Source organism: Nelusetta ayraudi, unplaced genomic scaffold (genome assembly GCF_046127955.1).
Source record: "Nelusetta ayraudi isolate G7.1 ecotype Tasmania unplaced genomic scaffold, CSIRO-AGI_Nayr_v1 ptg000053l, whole genome shotgun sequence".
In the NCBI taxonomy this organism is placed as follows: domain Eukaryota; kingdom Metazoa; phylum Chordata; class Actinopteri; order Tetraodontiformes; family Monacanthidae; genus Nelusetta; species Nelusetta ayraudi.
The window spans coordinates 6,705,001-6,724,142 of record NW_027466103.1 but is presented as its reverse complement, the minus strand read 5'-3'; the positions used below and the strand labels follow the sequence as shown (position 1 = coordinate 6,724,142).

The 19,142-nt window shown below is 48.1% G+C and overlaps 1 protein-coding gene across 1 annotated transcript in view; it reads left to right on the top strand.

Moving 5' to 3' along the window:
- Window positions 1-258: 258 nt before the first annotated feature.
- The window catches only part of mob2a (MOB kinase activator 2a), a 57,629-nt gene continuing 38,745 nt past the window's right edge, over window positions 259-19,142 (top strand). Inside the window, exon 1 of the mRNA XM_076038191.1 lies at window positions 259-797. Within this exon, the coding sequence (XP_075894306.1) occupies window positions 781-797 (17 nt within the window). The 5' untranslated portion in view covers window positions 259-780. The remainder of the gene's footprint in view (window positions 798-19,142) is intronic.

Sequence of the window (19,142 nt, the reverse complement as noted above, 5' to 3'; positions counted from 1 at the left end):
CGTCATGTTGTCGTTAAACTACAGAGGACTAATGACAGGAATTGTGGTTCATTTAAGGCGGGATGAAAACGTAAATATCGCACACTGTGGGCGCACGTCATCGCCTTTCCACTAATGAACAAAGGCAATGAATCCACCGCATATCCCGCTTTATTCATGTGTGTGCTACAGCCCCTGCGTGCTAACGCGTTTTACGCACAGGACAGAGTGGGTCGGGTCTGTGTTTACTTCCGGACTCCGATTTAGACTTCGCTCATACAGCAGGAGCAGAAGCAGCAGCTCCACCGGAGGTTCAGGCGCTCTGCTAGCACGGTGGCCATACAAGGCTTCATGACGGAGGTTACCGGGTTGATCAGTGGCATCATCACTGCAGACGAGCCTCACTTCGGCGCCGCCGCCACCACGACGACTCCGTGTGCATCCGCCACCGCTGTCCCGATCGTGTTCACAGTCGCCCGATGGTGCGCTCCCGTCACCAGCTAACAGACTGATCTGACTGAGCTCCTGCTGCCACTTCATGATCTGAGCTAACTGAGGATCAAAACAAGGGCAACCGCTCTAACTTTCAGTGGCGTTCGTTCGCGGACCGGTTCGGGATCCGCCGCCGGCAGCCGGGGAGAGGCACGTTTCTCCAGCGAGGGAGACCGTCGGGAACTCAGGGCGCCAGGCAACCGGGGACAACGCGGGTGGTGGCTGGATAAAGCAGGGGGTCGCCTCCAGCTCCTGGCGGATTTATCCGCTGCCAGCTAACGCTAGCCCGAGCTAGCCGCCAACAGCGCCATGGATTGGTTAATGGGGTGAGTAGCGACAGCTAACTCTGCTAGCCCAGCTTACTCTTCCCATGTCAGGACAACCGCACAGACATTCTGGGTGCTGGCGCCCAGTCAAATACATATTAGGTGACGCCAGCTCCGTTGGAGACAGACGGCAGCGTTGCCGTGTTGAATCATGGCATGTTGTCAGTGGAACACACAGTCCAGCTACCCAGCGGGCAGAACCTTGCTTAGCCTAGCCCAGCGGAGCTAACTCGCTGGCTGCGGTGAACTAAACCTTAATGTTGCCCAGGACCAGACATTATTTTAAGGCATGTTAATGGTCTGCAGCGGGCCAGCGCAGGTCGTAAATAAATTCACCCGGTAGCCGGCGTGTTATACACGACGGTTATTTATAGGAAAGGGGCTAACGTTCTCAGCCTGTCAGAGTCGCTAGCGCGCCTGTGAGTGCCCCCCCGGTTCAGTTTATTCCCTCTGCAAGGTGCGCTGCTGCTCCTCGCTTGACGGGAACCAATGTTAGCCGTCGTGCTAACGTAACGTTACCTAATGTGGCAGTACTGGAACGGACCAATTCAATATCCTTTAATTAACCAGGTAACAAACTCGTTGAGATTAAAATCTCTTTTCCAAGAGCGACCTGGCCAATAGGGCAGCATACACAATGTTACAGCAATAAATACAACAAAACAACCGCAATCATACACCAAAGCCAGGAACACATTGCTTACACGGTGGACTCAAAGACACATGACATGTCAAAATAATTTATAACATTTCAGTGCTAATTCAATTTTGCTAATTCAATTTTAAAACAAATATATTGCCCAAGAGAACTGGTTTACTTTTTTTAAAATTACCATTTAAAATGGACTGAAATTCACCCAAAGTGATGAGTTCAGGTAGCCTCAGATCCTTCTCTATGTTGTTCCATGACCAGCTCACATTCGTATTCAGTGTCGCCTCAGGGGATAGTTGTCAGACATGTGCTTAATTTTGACAGAATAAGCATTTTCTCTTGAACACTCTGTTAACCTCTAAAAGTGAGCCACAGGCACACCTAATCAGCTAACGGTGACGACACAGGCATACCTAGTCACTCTGCTAACGGTGACGCCACACTTGCAAACGGTGTCGTTGATCCGTCCGCCGTAACTTTGCTTTTTCGTCACGGACGTATGACAAGGGTTTTTTGGGGTGGAGTGACAGCTGGTGGTTTGTAAAGCTCACTCAGAGCTATCGGTGTCAGCCATGACACCTACCACTCGGTCGCGATCATAGTGTGTTTGGGATTAACCTAAAGCATCACTTTGGGTTATTAAGTAACTCGCCTGCCTGATATGCCTGCACAAAGCTCGGATTTGTCCCGTGTGGACCCGTGTATTTGGCATGCAAACGGTAAGACATTTGATTGCCGTGTTGGAGCATTGGAAGTCATATTTGCCTGCCTGCAAGCAAAAGAGGGACTTGATGAAATGTCAGCGGTGTCGGTTAGGTCTACCCATACGTTTAACCTTTTTCACACCAAACTATCAGATTGGATTTTAGCCAGTGGGACTCTTTACAGTCGTATCCTTTGCGATTACCAAGCAGGAGTGCATCAGGTGTTCTCACACCCCGCAAAGGTTTTAACTTGCACAGCAAGGTGTGTCACGACTTGTTTTTGTCTGATGGCAACAGGGCCGGGCTCACCGGCGGCAGCGCTGCCAAGGGAAGGGTGGAGGCGTCTTTTCAGGGGTGTTTCTGCCTTTTAGTGACATTTTGGCCCCCAGAGATAAGGTTTGTGGTCCGTCCATCCACAGCCCTGGAAGAACAGTAGTGTTTTAATTATGGCCTCTATCTTCTCGAGCTTCTTTTTTTTTTTTGCAAAACGAAGAGCTTGTGAGTTTCCTGCCATGGAAGGTAACGGCGAACAGCGGTTAGCTGTCACGTTCATAACTCAGGAAATTACTAAATTTAGAGGGTTCTGAGAAAAGTCACGCTGGTTTCTGGCCCGTCGTGCAGTTTGTTTTAGCACAGCAGCAAGTTTTCTTTCTGCCCGCAGATTGAATCTTGTTTTTGCGGTTTAGTCAACCGGCTCTTGCATTGACTTGTCTGTTTTTCCGGCTGTAAACACGATTTACGAGTCCTGGACCCCCTCTGTTTTCGTTCCATACGTGCAATAATTACAACATTTATGCTGCACAGTTGCCGCCAGACTTAAACTGGTTTGCTTAGTGGTCTCTCAGGAATCCAGCAGCAGCAGCAGCAACACCCAGAGAGCTCACAGTCAGTGTAGGTGAGCATACAGCAGAGCGGTACAGATGCAGAAGAACAGTTATCACCACTTCCAGACGTGCATGGTGTGAATTCACACCTTCATCTTTCCAGAGGTTCTTTAGTCTTTGTAGTTATTTGACACCCTTGAAGTAATCCGTGTGTCACATTCGGCTATCACCGCAAGCCCACTCATGCTTATTCATACTGTGAAGTCCAGCAGTTTATGACCACAATCGGCACAGTGGCGGTTTTTTGAAAAAGAAGCGTCGCCCTTTCCGCTGTGATTAAACGGGTCGAAGCCTCAGTCCGATTCAGACTCGGTGTCGGCTGGCACGCTGCCTATTGTTTTCGCACGCATGTCAGGTGTGCCGCTGAGCGCCGACGGCATTGGAGGCGAGCGGGCGTGCGTGCGTCACCAATGGCAGAGTCTATGAGCGCGTTAACCAAGCATGTAATCAGTCTGAATAGAGAGAGAGAGAGAGAGAGAGAGAGCCCGGGTTGAAGGACACAGCAGCCAGAAGTGATGGAGGCAGCGAGGAGGAATGAGCAAACTCGCACATGATGTGAGGGAATGAGAAGAAGGGGGCTGATTTAGTGAAGAAATGAGATGTGGAGGGAAAAAGAGAAGCCTGATGACTGATTTGGAGGAAGACGGGGTGCTCTGAAAGGAGTGGCAGGTGGCAGGTGACTTGTTAGTGACGAGGCAGGAGTGGATGGTTGATGCTTCTGTTGTTTTTAGCAGGAGGCCAGTCAATTCCCACGAGTGTCTGTGCCTCTCACCCAGATGGTTAGCGCTGTGGCAGGTTGTTCCGCGTTATTGTCCAGAAAGAGTGCATTTCTTCAGATTGGGGATGACCTCATCTGTCAGGATACAGAGGCAGACAGGACGTTAAGTCGCTGGCTGAGATGCCCACTGCCCAAATGTGCCCCTTTCCCTGCTGGGTGAAGTAGGCCGGCTCCGACAGATGTTTAATCCCCTTTTGCTTTTGAGTGATGGATCCGTAATGCTGTATGAAGAGCGGGAGAATGGAGGCGGCGGTGGCGGCTGAGTGGAGTGACGCCTTAGACGGCCGACCTGACCCGAGCCGAGCTGAGCCGGGCTGAGCCGAGCTGAGTGACGGGTCGAGCGGGCGCTTAGCTTACAAAGCGTCACCTGCCGCAAATGCCGGTGGTTTGTCTCTCAGCTGACGCCAATATTTAAGGTGTTGTTTTCCTATGTGTCTCTATCCGGGTCACACATTAAGATACTTTCTTTTTTTTTTTACTATTCTCTCACATGACAAAGCACAGATAGATAGACAGACTTGTGTTTTGACTCATTTATCAGTTATTGTTTGTAGTTGTTTTTTTCCTTTTCCAGCAGACTCCTCTAAAGGTCCCATATTAAATCTATTTTCAGATCTTTATTTTTAATCCTGAACTCCTGGGGAGCAGCTTCATTGTGATGTTTCACCAAAAACACTGCGTATATCAGTGGGAAATGGCATATTTAGCCCCGTGTTCACACACTTCCTGCTAAATGCTCAGTTTTCTTGGGCAAAACACAAATAACTCGTCAGCCAATCGCATGGTAGCAACTCGGTGCATTCGTAGGTGTAGAAGTGGCGAAAGAGGGAAGGAATTGGGATTTGTGTGACTTTGAAGGTGACTGGCAGGGAATTTAAGTGAAATATGCTTTGTTGATGTCAGAGTTTAGAATGGTCAGACGGAGAACACGCCGTGCGCACGGTTCTGGCCCTGCGTGGCCAACAAAGTGTCTGGTGTGAGAAGGGTGCACTGGTCAGGTCGAGACTGTCTTGGCAAATAGGCACGCGGTATTTACATCAACCACTCATAAGCCGATCGTCGGTCGGAGTGGAAAACATGCGTCCGTGTGCAGCGTTCTGTCTCGCGTCCTAAAAAGGAGCGAGGTCGGGGCTCCCGCAGAGCCTCTCGACGGGCGCCGAGCTCTCGCGGCGCTTTTTGCTGTCACCGCTTGTGTCGAGGACTCGTGACTCCAGAAGTTGACAGCTGTCATGTCGTCGACTGGATTTTTTTTTTTCTCTTTTTCTTTTTTTAATGAAGCCGACGCTTCCAGGCTCAGCGCAGATCATAGCCACTGTATCTTGGTTACGAACCAAACACTTGTCACAGATCATTTCCTGTCTGAGCACGGTGCGGAGGTTGGGCAGGTGGCTCTCTGCCTTCACTGTCACACTCTGCTTTTCCATTTTGGGTGGTTTCACATGTGCTTGGCTGCTCCTCCATCGAGATACTATGGTGTTTGTGTCATAGTTCTTTGTAAGTAGGGCAAGGAATTTATTGTATTTTAAGCCATCTATGATTTTATCTTTTAATTTCTTATTATTCGGGCTTCAAACAATCCTAAAAACAAGGCAGAGGAGGTGAAATGATCACCACACAACGTAGCTTCTCTTCTGCCCTCCAGCACATACTGGAAATTATCTATAAAATCAAAGAATTAATGCATGGCTTGTGTGCGTTAAAACACCCATTTAGAGCTCTGACTGATGGTTGCTGATGATTAAAGGTTGATTGGCTTGCCAAGCCGTCTTCGGTTTGGAGATTGTGGTGTTTCTACTTTGGAGACGTTCATTATTTCATTAAATTCAAAACCAAATCAGCGATCACTTAAAAGACTGGCGGTCGTGATGTCTGCCATAATGCTTCTGCCGTGGGATTGAGCGCAGTGACGGTGAGCGGACGCGAGGAGTCTGACTGTCTCCTTCAACAACAGCTGGTCTGGCTCAGGGAGGAATTGTCGCATCTAGTGACATTGAGCACTTCCCCTGCCGAGCGTCCTGGCCTCCAACGTGTGGACAAATAAAACAGCAGGGAGGAGTTGTTAATAGACGAGGTAGCCCAACTTAGCTGAACCTTACCGCCATTTTCATCTCAACAGTACAGATTGACCTTTTCTACATTTCATGTCCATATATATGTATATATATGTATGTGTATGTGTATATATGTGTGTATATATGTGTGTATATGTGTGTATATATATATATGTATATATGTATTGCCCTTCTATAACTCTCGGTGTCACCCTTTGCAGCTGATGGGTTTCAGTATCTTATTGAAGCAGATGCTGACCAGACCTTTTTGAACGAAGCGGACTCAGACACCCTTGGAAGATTCTCTCTGTTATCATGTGAACTGATCGCCGCCCTCAACTCTTGCACGAGACAGCCTGACGTCGCTTTAGGTCATGGTTGTGTTAGTCTGTGATGAAAGATATGTCCTATGTTTTTATTTAATTTTTTTTCTTCTGTTCCTCATACACACAGTTGTGTCACTTTGCCGTCTTGTAGTTCCAATTTTAAATGCCCCATACTTTATCAGATTAGGATTTTCATCTTGCACTCCAGCGGTGCACCTTCACTCAGATATTCAGCCTAACAAACCAAATAGATCTCCAGAAAGCAGTGTATTTAGCCCTCGGTTCACAGTCTCCTGCAAAAAACACTGCTGTGTTGGTAGTCAGCAGCTCAGGCGACTGGTTCCCCGGGGCGTGCACCTGCCCGTGCCGCTGCACGGATGGATCCCCCCCCGGCCCCCCCGAGTCTGTTTGCTCTCTAAAACAGGACGTTTTAGTCTCTTCTCATCCCTCCAGCTCACTCGCTCACCCTCCCCGTTTCCCCATCTTCCTCCCTGACTGTCTGCCTCCCCCGCCTCCCACCCTTCCTCTCGGGATAATGATGTGCAGAGACATTTGCGTGCTTGACTGCCGCCTGAGTTTGACTGTCGGGCTGCGGAGAGCATGGCAGCATTGAACAGGCTCAGGGCGGACTACTCCCAGGGAAATGTTAACAACGAAGCTGGCAAAGAGGCTTGACTGTGTTTGACCTTGAGAACGGAAGAGTGATGTTCTGAAAGGCTTATCACGTTGCCTTTTCTCTGTGGCCGTCCACTTCTTCCTCTGTGCAAGAGATGGAGGAATGGTAAAGCAGAAGGTGGGACCACAAAGAAACAAGCCCCCAGCCAGAAATTCTAGCAATGGCTTCCATTTCTTTTTCTTTCCTTTTTTGGTTTGGTTTCAGTTGATGTCCGCCGTGCATTCAAGACGCATCTCTATTATCACAACATCTAAAAGCAGGCCTTGCATTTTCTACCTCGGTCTCAGGAAGCGAAAAGCGAGAAGTGGGCCAGTTGAGCGGTCACAGTTCCGAGGTTCTTGTCATGACTCTATGTTTGACAGGAAGCTGAAACCCAGAGCAGGTACTAACATCTGGTGACTGACACCCCAGTGCCACCGCAGCTCGCTGGCGGTTCCTGCTTTCTGTCTGCACAGGAAGACACGTCTCTCTTGCCCAGAACAATCAAAGAGTTCAAGACAAAGTGCTCGAGGTGCACCTGAAAATACCTGGTAACCAGAGAAAGTCATCTAAACGACAGACCCTCGGGACTTGAGGATGCACTACTGTGTTGCTGTCTTTCAGGACATCAGTGTGCATCATCGAGCCTCTATTTAATGCCTCTTAAGAGGGCAAATATGCAGATGCACTCAGGAGTGAATGCCGTTGCACTCTATTGTGTCTCTTGAGACACGTCTCTGCTGCTGTCTTGCCTCCCTCTCCCTCTGAGGCTGCAGGGCCACAGAGTGGCCCAGAAGCTAACACGATACCTGCATGACTCTGCAGTTTGCCTTTCGCTGAAAGTGCGCAAGTGAATAATTGGAGAGTCCTAATGCATTTGGGATGCAAAACCCTTGCTTACTGTGAGTGTGTTATTTTTTTTCTTTTTATTAATTTTATTCATTCTACCCTTTAGCTGATTTTTCAAAAGCCAGAGGACAGAATTGGGCTTTTTCTGAGTAGCGCATCCATATACAGCTGAAGGCTGAAGAGGCTTCTTCGCCCACTCAGAGAGGTTCTGACCTGTTCAAAGGCTCGAGCGGGCTAAAATTTCACACCGTCAACTGCACCGTTTACTGACATTTAACCTGCATCCGCTGATGTCTGTGGTGAAGTAATCACTTCAAAGTGCAGCTTTACATAATCTGCCTGGATATCTGGAAAGATTCAGACAAGGCCTAAAGTGGCTTTGTGAATGCTCGTTTTGAGGTTTTATTCATAATGTGAAGGATGTAGGTATTGTTTATGTCTGCTAGTTTGCTGCATTTTTGGTGAATTAGGTTGTGTTGAGCAATGGAGCATTAGAACATTTTTAGAAACTTTCTTATGCTCCTTTAGAGAACTGTGTGTCTCTCACAGCCCTTATAAGAACTGAAAGAGAAATGTCAAATCGAACCCTTTTTGTTCTTGTTTGTTGAGCCTTCTTTTATATTGTGTGTGTGTGTGTGAGAGAGAGAAGTGTAACCGTGTCATGTGATCTGGAAAGCGTCTTCTCAGGTTATACACTGACTGGAGACTTTGTTCCTTTCTTTCCTCTCTTGACTCAGCATAAGGCGAACTGTGTTCGTAAGACAAAGGTCACACTAACTATCGACCTACTTACCCGAAGGAGCTGGTTTATTTTCAGATATTAACATTCTCTCGGTGATGCTGAGGCTAACCAGAGGCGGACTGATCGAGTGCTGGGGAGTTGGCGAGCGTACCCCACCTGTCTTTATTCCCTCCTCACCTGCATGTAACACACCAACCACCTCTTTCATTGTGGGTTCACTTTGATTTGAGGCCCTGCCGTGTTTCTGAGGCTGGTTCTGTGAGGTACGAATTACCCAACGTCTAATCCGGACCCGTTTGCGTCCCCTAAGAAGGCGTCCTGCTCTCTCAGGCCTCACCGCTGCGGCCCGCTGGCTCGGGCTTGGATGTCTGTGGCTTCGCTTGCCTCTATTTCACTTGGCAGGAGAGTGGCACCATGCCGTGACTGTGTTTACTCTGTCGCAACGCTCTGGGCAGCCCTGCCTGGCTCACACAACTGGCACCGCCATCAGAGGCAAGGGGGCGGGGCAGAGAAAAGACAGGGCAGGAACAGTCACAACCGATCAGCTGACAACCCCTTCACCCCCCCCCCCCTCCTTGTTATTGGTCAAAAGAGGAGCGTTGTTGAGTCGAAGTGAAATCTGCTGCTCAGATCCTGGACTTAATTGGTTCATCCAGTCACAGGACTGGACCTCGGCAGGCCTGCGAGCGGCCGCTGTTCTGTCACACACTATCATATTCACGCAGCGCTGGCAGCCAAAGCCGTCTTGAGATCGGCTAAAATAAGATGAACCCTCTGCGGCAGGAAATAGGGTTGTTGTTGCTCTGCTCTGTTGACTCACCAGGGACACCCTTCAGAACATTATGTTGTCTGTGTTTCGGGGCTTTTTGCCGGCCATAGTCTGTGAGATACGTGGAATAATTGTGTTCCAATCACTGCAACACCCATGCATGTTAACTAAAATCCATCTCTGTGGGCAATATTGTCCTATTAGACGATGGCAGCCCCCATATTTCCTTTGCTTCCTATAGTTGGAGTAACCAACTTACAACTACCAGGGTTAAGCAAAATGGCCAGAGCAGGGAGTACGAGGTGGTGGAGCAGCACCCAGAGAAAGGAGGAGGACACGCAGAGGGTGTACGGGGAAGCCGATAAGGAGCGAGAATACAGAGAGGGCGGACGGAGTGCGAGCGAAGGGCCAGAGATGGAGGTTAGGGGGGCGATAGGTGAGATATAGAGATAAATGGGCAGTGGCAGTGTGGCTCAGAGAGCCAGATTAGAAACAGCAGAGGCCTGAAATAGAGGACAGAGAGGGAGATTTAACAGCGGGGGGGGGGCTCGTGCTGCCGGCAACGGCGGGAGAAATGGACTTTAGAGGCAGAGTCGGGGTCAGGATGGGAGTGAAGCTAACGGCCAGTATGTGAGAGGCAGATAATAAGAGCTGTTGGCTCCCTGCTTCTAGTCCCTCGCTTTGGTCTTTATCTGCCGTTACTTTTTTTTTTATTACCTGCAGGTGTTTTGCAGTGGGCAAGATAGGAGACCTAATTTGTCTTAATAGAATAATGGGAAGAAATAGAAAAGAATAAGTCTTTTCTTCTTGGCAAATCAAAGTAGTGATGCCTTGGAGCCTGAATAGGTTGTTTTCACATGAGGTCGCACAGCTCAGATGGAGGGCAAGTTGCTGAGGATCGGTCACATGGAAAAATGCTGATGTTTTGCGTAGTTTACAGTTGTTCAGAAAAAGAAACGTTTTCTTTTTTTTTAGAGCTCCAAAGGTTGTCGTTCACAAAGGTAAGAAGTGTAAAAGACTCACATAACAATGCTATAAAAAATGGATTTCAACCCGACGTATGCGGTCGGGAGGAGTGCAATGTGCTAATGCCTGTGTCCGTAGCGGCCACTTCATAAGGTGTGTTAGCGAGCTACCTGGGCTTTTTGACATGGGAAACGGGTTCTAAATCTGTCCAGTACAGACTCTCCTGAACAGTTTCCCCCAGACACAGACCTAGACCTAGAACGAGAGCTAGACCCTCAGCACCCTCGGCTGGGGCCCAAAGTGTGTGGGAGCCTGCGAGGTTCGCCCTCGGCAGCTGAGGTCTGAGCTGTAATTGGATTAGAGATCTGCGTTGCATCAGGCCGGGCATGTCGGCTGCACACACACTTTAAATTCCCCACACCTCCGGCTGCACTCGAGGCCACGCCCACTCGCGTTTTCCTCTTAAGCCCTAGTCTCTTCACGACACCCTAGTTATTAGTTGTTTTTTTTACCTTCCCTTAATCAACTTCCCAGCCCTTTCCCCCGGCCTGGGCTGGGCTGTGTGTGCATGTGGACTGGTTGGTGCGTGTTTGTGCATGTGCACGCTCACTCCATGCCACTTTTAGTGCACCAGCGTGCGGCTGTTGGCGTGCATGCTCACGCTCTGTGCAGACTGGGAAATAAAATGAATTATAAAACAATGCTGCAGGAAATGGGAACAGTCAGGTCTTTCATTCTCATGTTTCTAAAGACACTTTTGGCTGTCCCTCCTAGACACGGAATGCAGGAGGTAACGTTGACCTTTTTCATTCACAGTGATTATTCTCCTGTCAGGCTGCTCCTCTTTAGACAAGAAGTAGAGGGTGATGTCACTGGTGCTGCTTGGCTCGAATGTCTCAGTCTCTTCTCTCACCTGTGAAGGGATCTGTGACGTTTTTCCTTTGTTACTCATGAGGAAGAAGCATTGATCTTTGTTTGTGTTTCGTTTCTAAATCTGGGTTTAGGGTTTGTTAATTGTCCTTCTGGGTCTGATATGTTTGGCATTTGTCTTAATAGGTCAGCCATTTCAAAGACTGGTAGGATTTTTTTTTTTCTTTTACCCAGATGAGAAAAAAGCCTTAACTGATAAAATGTCGGTTGTAAAGCAGTGAGGGGAAGTGATGTAGATAAGTCGCAGACTGTTTCAATAGCATTGTTGAGACTTGCATCCTAGTTTTCCAATGCAGCATTTAAACAGGACACATTTAAGAATGCTGAGGGCAAAGGTAACCTGCCATTCAGTAAGTAAGATGAGAACACATTACGACAATGATAGTTTGTAACTGTTGATGTCATCATAATCATATCGTAATTGTAATCATGAATTATTAAGTATTTCAATCTGAACGTGGCTCATTCACACACTTTTAATGATTCCATAAGCATGTTACACACTGCATTCATCTTAGCCGACACTCATTCTGAACCCTAACCTCATTACAGGCTTATTCCACAGTCTGTTTTATTATCTGTGATGCAGTGTCATTAAATAAATGTGTGCAGAGGGCAAGAGATGGAAATCAGAGCAGCATACTGTGAACAGTGTGACAGTGACTGGACCTGCTAAAGAGGACTCTGCACTGAAAGGTGTTACCGGACGATGAAACACATGACCTGCTCGTGATGTGCTTGTTCACAAGATTTGAGCAAAAGCTGTCTTGCCGATGGCAGTGTGAGGAAAAGGAAAAGGGCAAAGTTCGCTTTGTCCTGGTCTACCCCAGTTGATTTAAGGCATGGAGTCCACACCCAGACGATGTCACAGTGTTGTTGGATCAGACTTGATGGACGACTGCACCTGTTTGGACCTGCACATTTCACTTTTACTGCAACAGTTTTCAATAGAGGTGCCTTGGATTTTTACTATTATGGTCTTTTTGCATTACTGGCAGGCCAAATAACACACAAAGTACCAAACATTACCACCCTTGAATTTCTAGATGAGTTGGTCACACGTGGCTGTGTGAGATGTTTGTTGAGGAAGAAGATGGAGGAGAAGGGAAGCGTTTAACAGAGGAGTTGACAGAGGGGGAGTCAGTGTTTATGGTGGTCTGATTTCCGTGGTTGGGTTCACGCCAGTCAACAAGTCAAAGATTACCAAAGTACAAAATACAATAGGGGAACCAATGGGAGTGATGGTGATTTCATTTCCAGTTTCCCTACAAGGAAAGGCTGTGAATGTGTTTAAACACGGACACATCTGACCAACTGAGGGCCACCAGAGGGTCTGTGGGTGACCTCCCGTTCTCTCCCACACACAGCACATTGTTGTACTTCATTGTAAGTCACTGGGTGCCCGGCCTGATGTCACAGTGCCGGCCTTTTCTCCTCTGTTGTGCGCTGCCGCCCGTGCAGTACTGCTGAACGTGACCTTTCTGAAAGCCCTCTTTAATCACCGGTGGTCTGCGGTGGACCAAGCTAACAGCTCGGTAGCTTTAGCAGCTCTGGCTCCAAAGCTTGCTGCGCTTCAAGTTAGTTGTGAACACACGGTATTCCGAGGCCTTGGTCCAGTGGCAGTTTGTGCCGGGGCCATTAAATCCAGGATGTCAGTCGGAAGGAGGATGGTCTTAACGTCAAGGCCAGACTGTCCACCAAGGGAAATACCATCCCGCCAGTCAGAATGTGAAGGGCACTCAGTCTCTCCTTGACCCCATGACCATGCAGAGCAGTTTGGTATTTGTGTCGCATAACTGAGTTTTATGTCAAAAAAGATCACTAGCAGGAGTTGCCTCATCAATCTTTTTAGACTGGCAGTGAATCCTGTTAATCCTATTATAACTAGGTCTTGATGTAGCTAACAAAAAGTCTGACCAAATTTCCTAGGATGATAAACTTCGGTCTTCTCGTCGTCTCGCTCTACAACACAGGGTGCTTTCCTCATCTGTGTCACACTGCATTTAGTCTGAGCCAAAAACAGATAGACACTGTTGCACTCTTCAGCTGTTTCTGTTCCTATTCAGACCACACGGCTCAGTCTGCTCTGAGTCCGATGATGAGCTGGTGAAAGGCAGCGAAATCCAGCAACACGGGTCACGTGTGCGTGAAATGTGTGTTCACATGAACGTGGTTCAGCCGGTGGCTGACTGCAGTGGCAGTCTGATCTGCTGAAACAAGCTACACCTGATGAGGCAGGAGGGAAAGTCCATTTTTAAACTCTGGATTTCTTTCAGTATTCGAGATGTGAGCAACATTTGAAATAGCAAACACTATGTATTTAGCAGGTTAGGGGGGGTTGGGTTTGGATGTTTAATGCTATTGCATTTTAAAAGGAGTTTGTAATATACTAATCCAAACCATCCGACCTGGTCTGGCTGTTCTGAGTGCAGGTTTTGTCTGGAGACTCTGCCTTCGCCGCCGCCCCTCCCTGGAAGCCAAACTGGACTGAGTCATACATCAGGGGGGAGTGTGCCGAGCAGAACGGGCTACTACAGATTAGAGGCGGGAGGAGTGTGCCGCTGATTTATGGCCGGCCGTTAGCCGGTTAAACGAGGCCAAGTCGGCCGGCCATCTCGTGGTGGCGAGATGGAGCAGATTAGCCTGTAGGAAGAGCGATGCAGGCGGGAGATCCTGACCTCTCACATGTCGTTCCTCTGTAAAAGCCTTCACTCTGCCGCTCCTCCCCACTGGCCTGCGTCTCTGCCAGGCAGCGCGGGTTGAAGCGCGTTTTAATTGTTACACAACAAGTGATTGTCGCTGGCTGCTGAGGCCCTGCGCTTGGCCCGGCCTGGTGTTTACATAACTAACTCACCACATGTGAATACATAATACATATCTATTGTTACGGTTCCATGTCGGCAGCAGCCCGGGGGAAGGTGGGGGGTGGAGGGGCTGCTGCTTGTTTTCAGGTCGCTCAGTGGAATTTGAATCCACTGTCTCGGGAAGATCCCAGTGGGAATTGAAGTGGGGGTAACAAGTTTTACTCGGGGTTCGGGCCTTCGATGGATTATCAGATGCAAGTTTAACTATCGGTCTTTGAGCTCATGTAGTCTTTTTCTTTTCTTTTTTTTTCGATATGATGGCTTTGAGCCCAGCAGTTAACCCTGCCTTGGTTGACCTTATTTTCAAGCCTTGCCGAGCTTCAATTCATAAGAATATTGTAGTGCGTATTTACAGTCATGAGCGTGAACGAGTCTTTGATGCAATCGCCTGCTCGCACCTTTGTCAAACACACCCTTTTGAGAAGCGCTGCCCTGCAAACCCTGCAGCAGAGTCACTGTGACCTTTCCAGACTCGGGCCGCGAACGTGAGCTCGTCGTGATCAGACCGAAACACAGGAGGTTTCCACCACGGGACTCATCGTGCACGCACCCCTAGGTGAGCGCAGCAGCAGGCAGAGTGCGTGCTGAGTGCGTGCTGCTCCATAAGCAGTTTGTCAGTTGACGTGTCGGACTGCACGTCTGTTCGCTGCCGTCGGTTTGAAGAGCCTGAACGAGGAGCGAGAGACGCCCCCTCCCTACGCCTCCCCTCCCCTCTCCTCCGCATCCGTTTCCTCTCATTCAGGAACAGTAGGTCAGGGGTTGCCATCCGCTGCGCAGAGTTTGTGTGTCGCTCAGGGCCTGAGAGACGGAGGAGGAGGGGCAGCAGAAACACGGATGTCTTATCCCTCCTCGTGCGTCGACAAATGTTCGGTCCTGCTCGTGTAAAGTGAGGCTTAGTGCAGGGCGACACTTCCTGGATGATGCCGTCCTCGTCTTATTATCGCAGGCTTTGTGCGGTGTAGTGTGGTGCGGCGTGCCGTGGCGTGCCGGCTCACCTGCGTCTAGCTCAGGGTCGGTCAAACGTTTTGACTGATGGGCCACAATGGGCTCTAAAATGTGACGGAGGGGCAGCAGCAGATGGATGGAGTGTTTTGGTGACCTACCTCATAGGAGGAAAAAATATATCATGGGAGATGTAGGAAGAAGCATGTGCTTTAATGTCAAGTGAAAATGAACAAAGCGTTACAACAAAATATGTCTTTAAAGCCCCGCAGTATTTTAGCTCTTTATTGAAAGGACTCTTTAAAAACTGAAAAATGGATGAAATGCTGCTATTTCATGACTCACCTACTATTAATAACACTTCTTCAAGTCAGACAGGCCGGATTTTAAAGCTTAACAGGCCGCATATGGCCCCCGGGCCATAGTTTGCCCACCCCTGGTCTAGCCTCCCTTCCCGGAGTGCTCCGCAGCGCCCTCTTCCTCTTCATTGTTCTGCTCCTCCGCCGACAGCGATGACTCGCAGGAAGCCTTCGCTGCTTTCGCTTCATTAGAAGTGTGTGTGTGTGTGTGTGTGTGTGTGTGTGTGTGTGTGTGTGTGTGTGTGTGTGTGTGTGTGTGTGTGTGTGGTTTTGAAGGGGGGGGGGGGGGTACACAAACGCAGGAAGTGCCAGCTAGGGGGTCTTATAGACCCGTGTCCCAAAACACCTCACCTCACCTCTGCGCAGCTGCTGCGGCTGTCCGCTGGTGTCATGCAGCGCGGGAAGAGTGAAATAATGCCAGGACACGGGGCCGAAGCGGCTCGTGATGATGTTTCCTCCTCGGTTATTTTTAGCCCATTCAGTCTCCACAATCTCTATATTTACAGAGATCAGCTGACCTTCCTGTATCACTTCCCTCTACATTGTGTCGCAGAAGCGCTGCGACCGTGTATGCCGCCGCAACTCTGTCAGCTTCTTCACCTGTGTCTTCAAAAAAGGCTGCAGACAGTTTCATTATAAAATTGTCTTTGCACTTTTGCTTCGCTTTTAGCCTCGTTTAACACATTCTGCAATTGTGTGTGCTTTGTGGTACGAATGGGAGCACGGTGTTACGGATCTAGTGTCTTTAGTTTCAGTTGTGACCTTTGAAAATCTTGATGCTTTGATACTTCAAGAGCCAGTGTGCTTACTTTGTGCTGATAAGATGAAGTCGCGTTTTTGTATTTTATTTTTCAGAGGGGCAGTAGAGAGAAGTTTTAGATTTGGCTCTTTAACAGTTTTGTTACGTCACACCTCCTTGATTTGGATCTGTACTCTTCCCGTTAATATGGCAGGTATTTTTTGCTTTTCGGTAGTGTCTATTGCACCAATAGTTTAACAGGATTGGAATTTAATAAATATTGACAATCGATATGAAAGCCTTCCACTTGCACATTTGTTGTCCGGATATGATTTTTTTTTCTGTTTCTATCTTTTCTGACCCATGATTTCCTCAAAGTTTTGTTTTGGGACATACACGACTACATACATATCATACTTGCCCGTAGAGAGGAGTTTATTACAGCCTAATATAAAATCAACAATGATGAATATAATAATATTAAAGCAGAGCTCTAAGGCAGAGCTCTGGTATGGGAGAAGCTGTGAGCTGCTATATTAGAGTTGTCACTCCGAGGGGCATCAGCAGCTCTGTGGTCGTTCCAGGGTCACTGGTCTCTTCCACGGACCGTGCACAGACTGGACAATGTACACTTTTCGCACACGCACACACAAACTCGCACAGCAGCTGTTACATAACCACTGGCAGCTGTGAAGTGCACACTTCAGCAGCTTGTGTGTGTTTGTGTGCGTGTGTGCAACTCAAGAAATAAGGGACTGTTTCTCGTGCAGCGACCCCACTGCAGACCCCCACCGCACCCCCACTCGCGCACTCTGCCGCCTTTCATCACAAACACAAGTTCTGGGGATTTGAATACATTAAAAAACGACGTCGGCATTTCCATCTCGCGGATTTGGATCAGAGTCATCTGAGCCCGCCGCTGTCAGAATCAGCTCAGTGTTTGGTAATGCGGATCAGGAGGGGTCACGTCAACACGGCTCCCGGAAACAGTTAGCAGGCTGAAAGGTGCTGCGTGCTTTTCCTTCCTGCGTCGTGGGAAAACTGCTAGAAACCTGCAGTTTTCGGCCGTTTTGTTTATAAACCAGGATAACGTCATGAATGAAGGTAATTACCGGCTCAGTCGCTCAATGGTCGGGTGTCTGTGCTGAGTCTGGGAGGTCGTCAGTTCCATCCCTGGCTCCGTCATACCGGCGACCCACTGCCTCTGCATCAGAATCACATCTTTTATATTTTGTCTGTCTGCGTCTTTGAGGTTCATTGCCGACTGTCAAAGCAAGGCTTGTAGTTTTAAAAGCAATTATTCAAACATTTAGCTTTTGATTTCAAAAGAAAACAGATTGAAACACTTCAACTCCAGTTTTGATCAGGTTTCTATTTGTTAGATGTTTGATAATAAGAATGCAAATTGTCTTGTAAGGGCACCCAACTATTACGTGTTTTTAACGATCTGATGGTTCAAGAGAATTCCCTCCCAGTCGCCTGTGTTCCAACGCTTCTTTCCTCTTCATTTTCTTTTCTTGAACTGTCATGTGACTGCCAGATCCTCAGTGCGTTGTCTGGACATGTCCGAGCTCCGGAACTGCTGCGCTTTGAAAAGCTGGCTTTGCTGTTGTTTTCACTTTATTAAAAAAAAAAAAAAAAAAAAAAAATTTAACAGTGAAGTCTTGTATGACGTGCGTCTGTCTATTTTCGTCTGCGTTTCCTCAGAGCACGAACGACTTTAGCTCAAAAGTCGCTTAAAACGACGGCTTTAGTAGGATTTTGATGCGTCAGTGTCTTTTTAACCAGGAGAGGGCAGCACAGGCCCATTTTATCATAGCAGCTCGGGTTAACGGGAGCTGGATGAAGACCTCACCTTGTTAGGTAACTCTGTTTGGTCAATCGTGACTGATTTGATGTGAACTGCTCTCATGGCGCCATGGTTTCCACAGAGAGGATATTGTGGACTTTGATTCCGTATGCGTGTGAGTGATAAGACAGAAAGGTCGTCACAAAGGAAACTGGTCAGGGCAGGAAGAGAAAGAGGACGAATCAGTGAGGTAAAAAAAAATGGAAGAAAAAAAAAATCAACAAAGGTCCGGTGAGCATGAAATCAAATCTTGTTGCATAATCGCGGCTCGCAGGCCTTCAGTGTGCGCGCAGAGCCCTGTGTGTGCTCCAGTATCATATGACTCATGCAGAATAAACCAGCAATACCAGTTCAAAACGCTCACATGCACTCTGTGGCAAATCCCTATTTCCCCTGGATGGATATGTCTTCTATTTGTTCCAAGCAAAGACCCTGGTATAGTAAAACAGATGTGTCATTTTTCTGTATCCCCTCATTTTGAGTTTTCATATGGAACCTATTTTTTCCCACTACAGCCATTTCCTAATGAATATTATCGTTGTAGATTTCCAAAAAGTTATTATTTAGCCCTCTGTTTTCAGCCTCCCACCTAAAACAACTTCCTAAAATGGTGCTTGGTGTTGCTTGACACTGGTTGGGTCCTTGCCAAAAACACTGATGACTTAGCAGTTGCCACTAACCTGCGAGATGTATTGGTGAAGTGTCAGATCCCTTTGTGATGTCACAAAGACCTGGTTTCCTGAGCCACATGGTAACCACACACTTTCCGAGAAGGGGAGCTAGAAGGAGTAAGGGATGGACTTTTCTCATTTCTCACTAACTGGGTTAGGGTTATTAAAATTTTTATGAAGTGATTCTTACACAACACCGGATCTTTAGATCTCAGACAGAAGAACCCTGCTTGGAACTTCTGTCCACATATCTTGCTGCTGCCACAGGATTCCTTTCTGCTCGTCTCTCCACATTTCATTAAATGTGATTGTGTTTCACATATCATGAATCGTCTCTCTCGCTCGCTCTCTCTCTCTCTCTCTCTCACACCTTCATTGCCTCATCAATTTCTTTCTTCTTCCTATAATCCTTGATCCTCACCTCCTCCCTTTCGCCCCCATGCAAGTCCTTTGTTCGCATGCCAGCAATACTGAGCTGCATACCGGTTTGCAGAAGACCATGACTGTTTCTCTCCACCACGTATGTGCGTGCGTGTGTGCTCTACAGTTCAACCAGTAGATGGCGATTGTGTCCAGCTATTCACGATGGTTGCCCATCTAGTGCTTTTTCAGTGG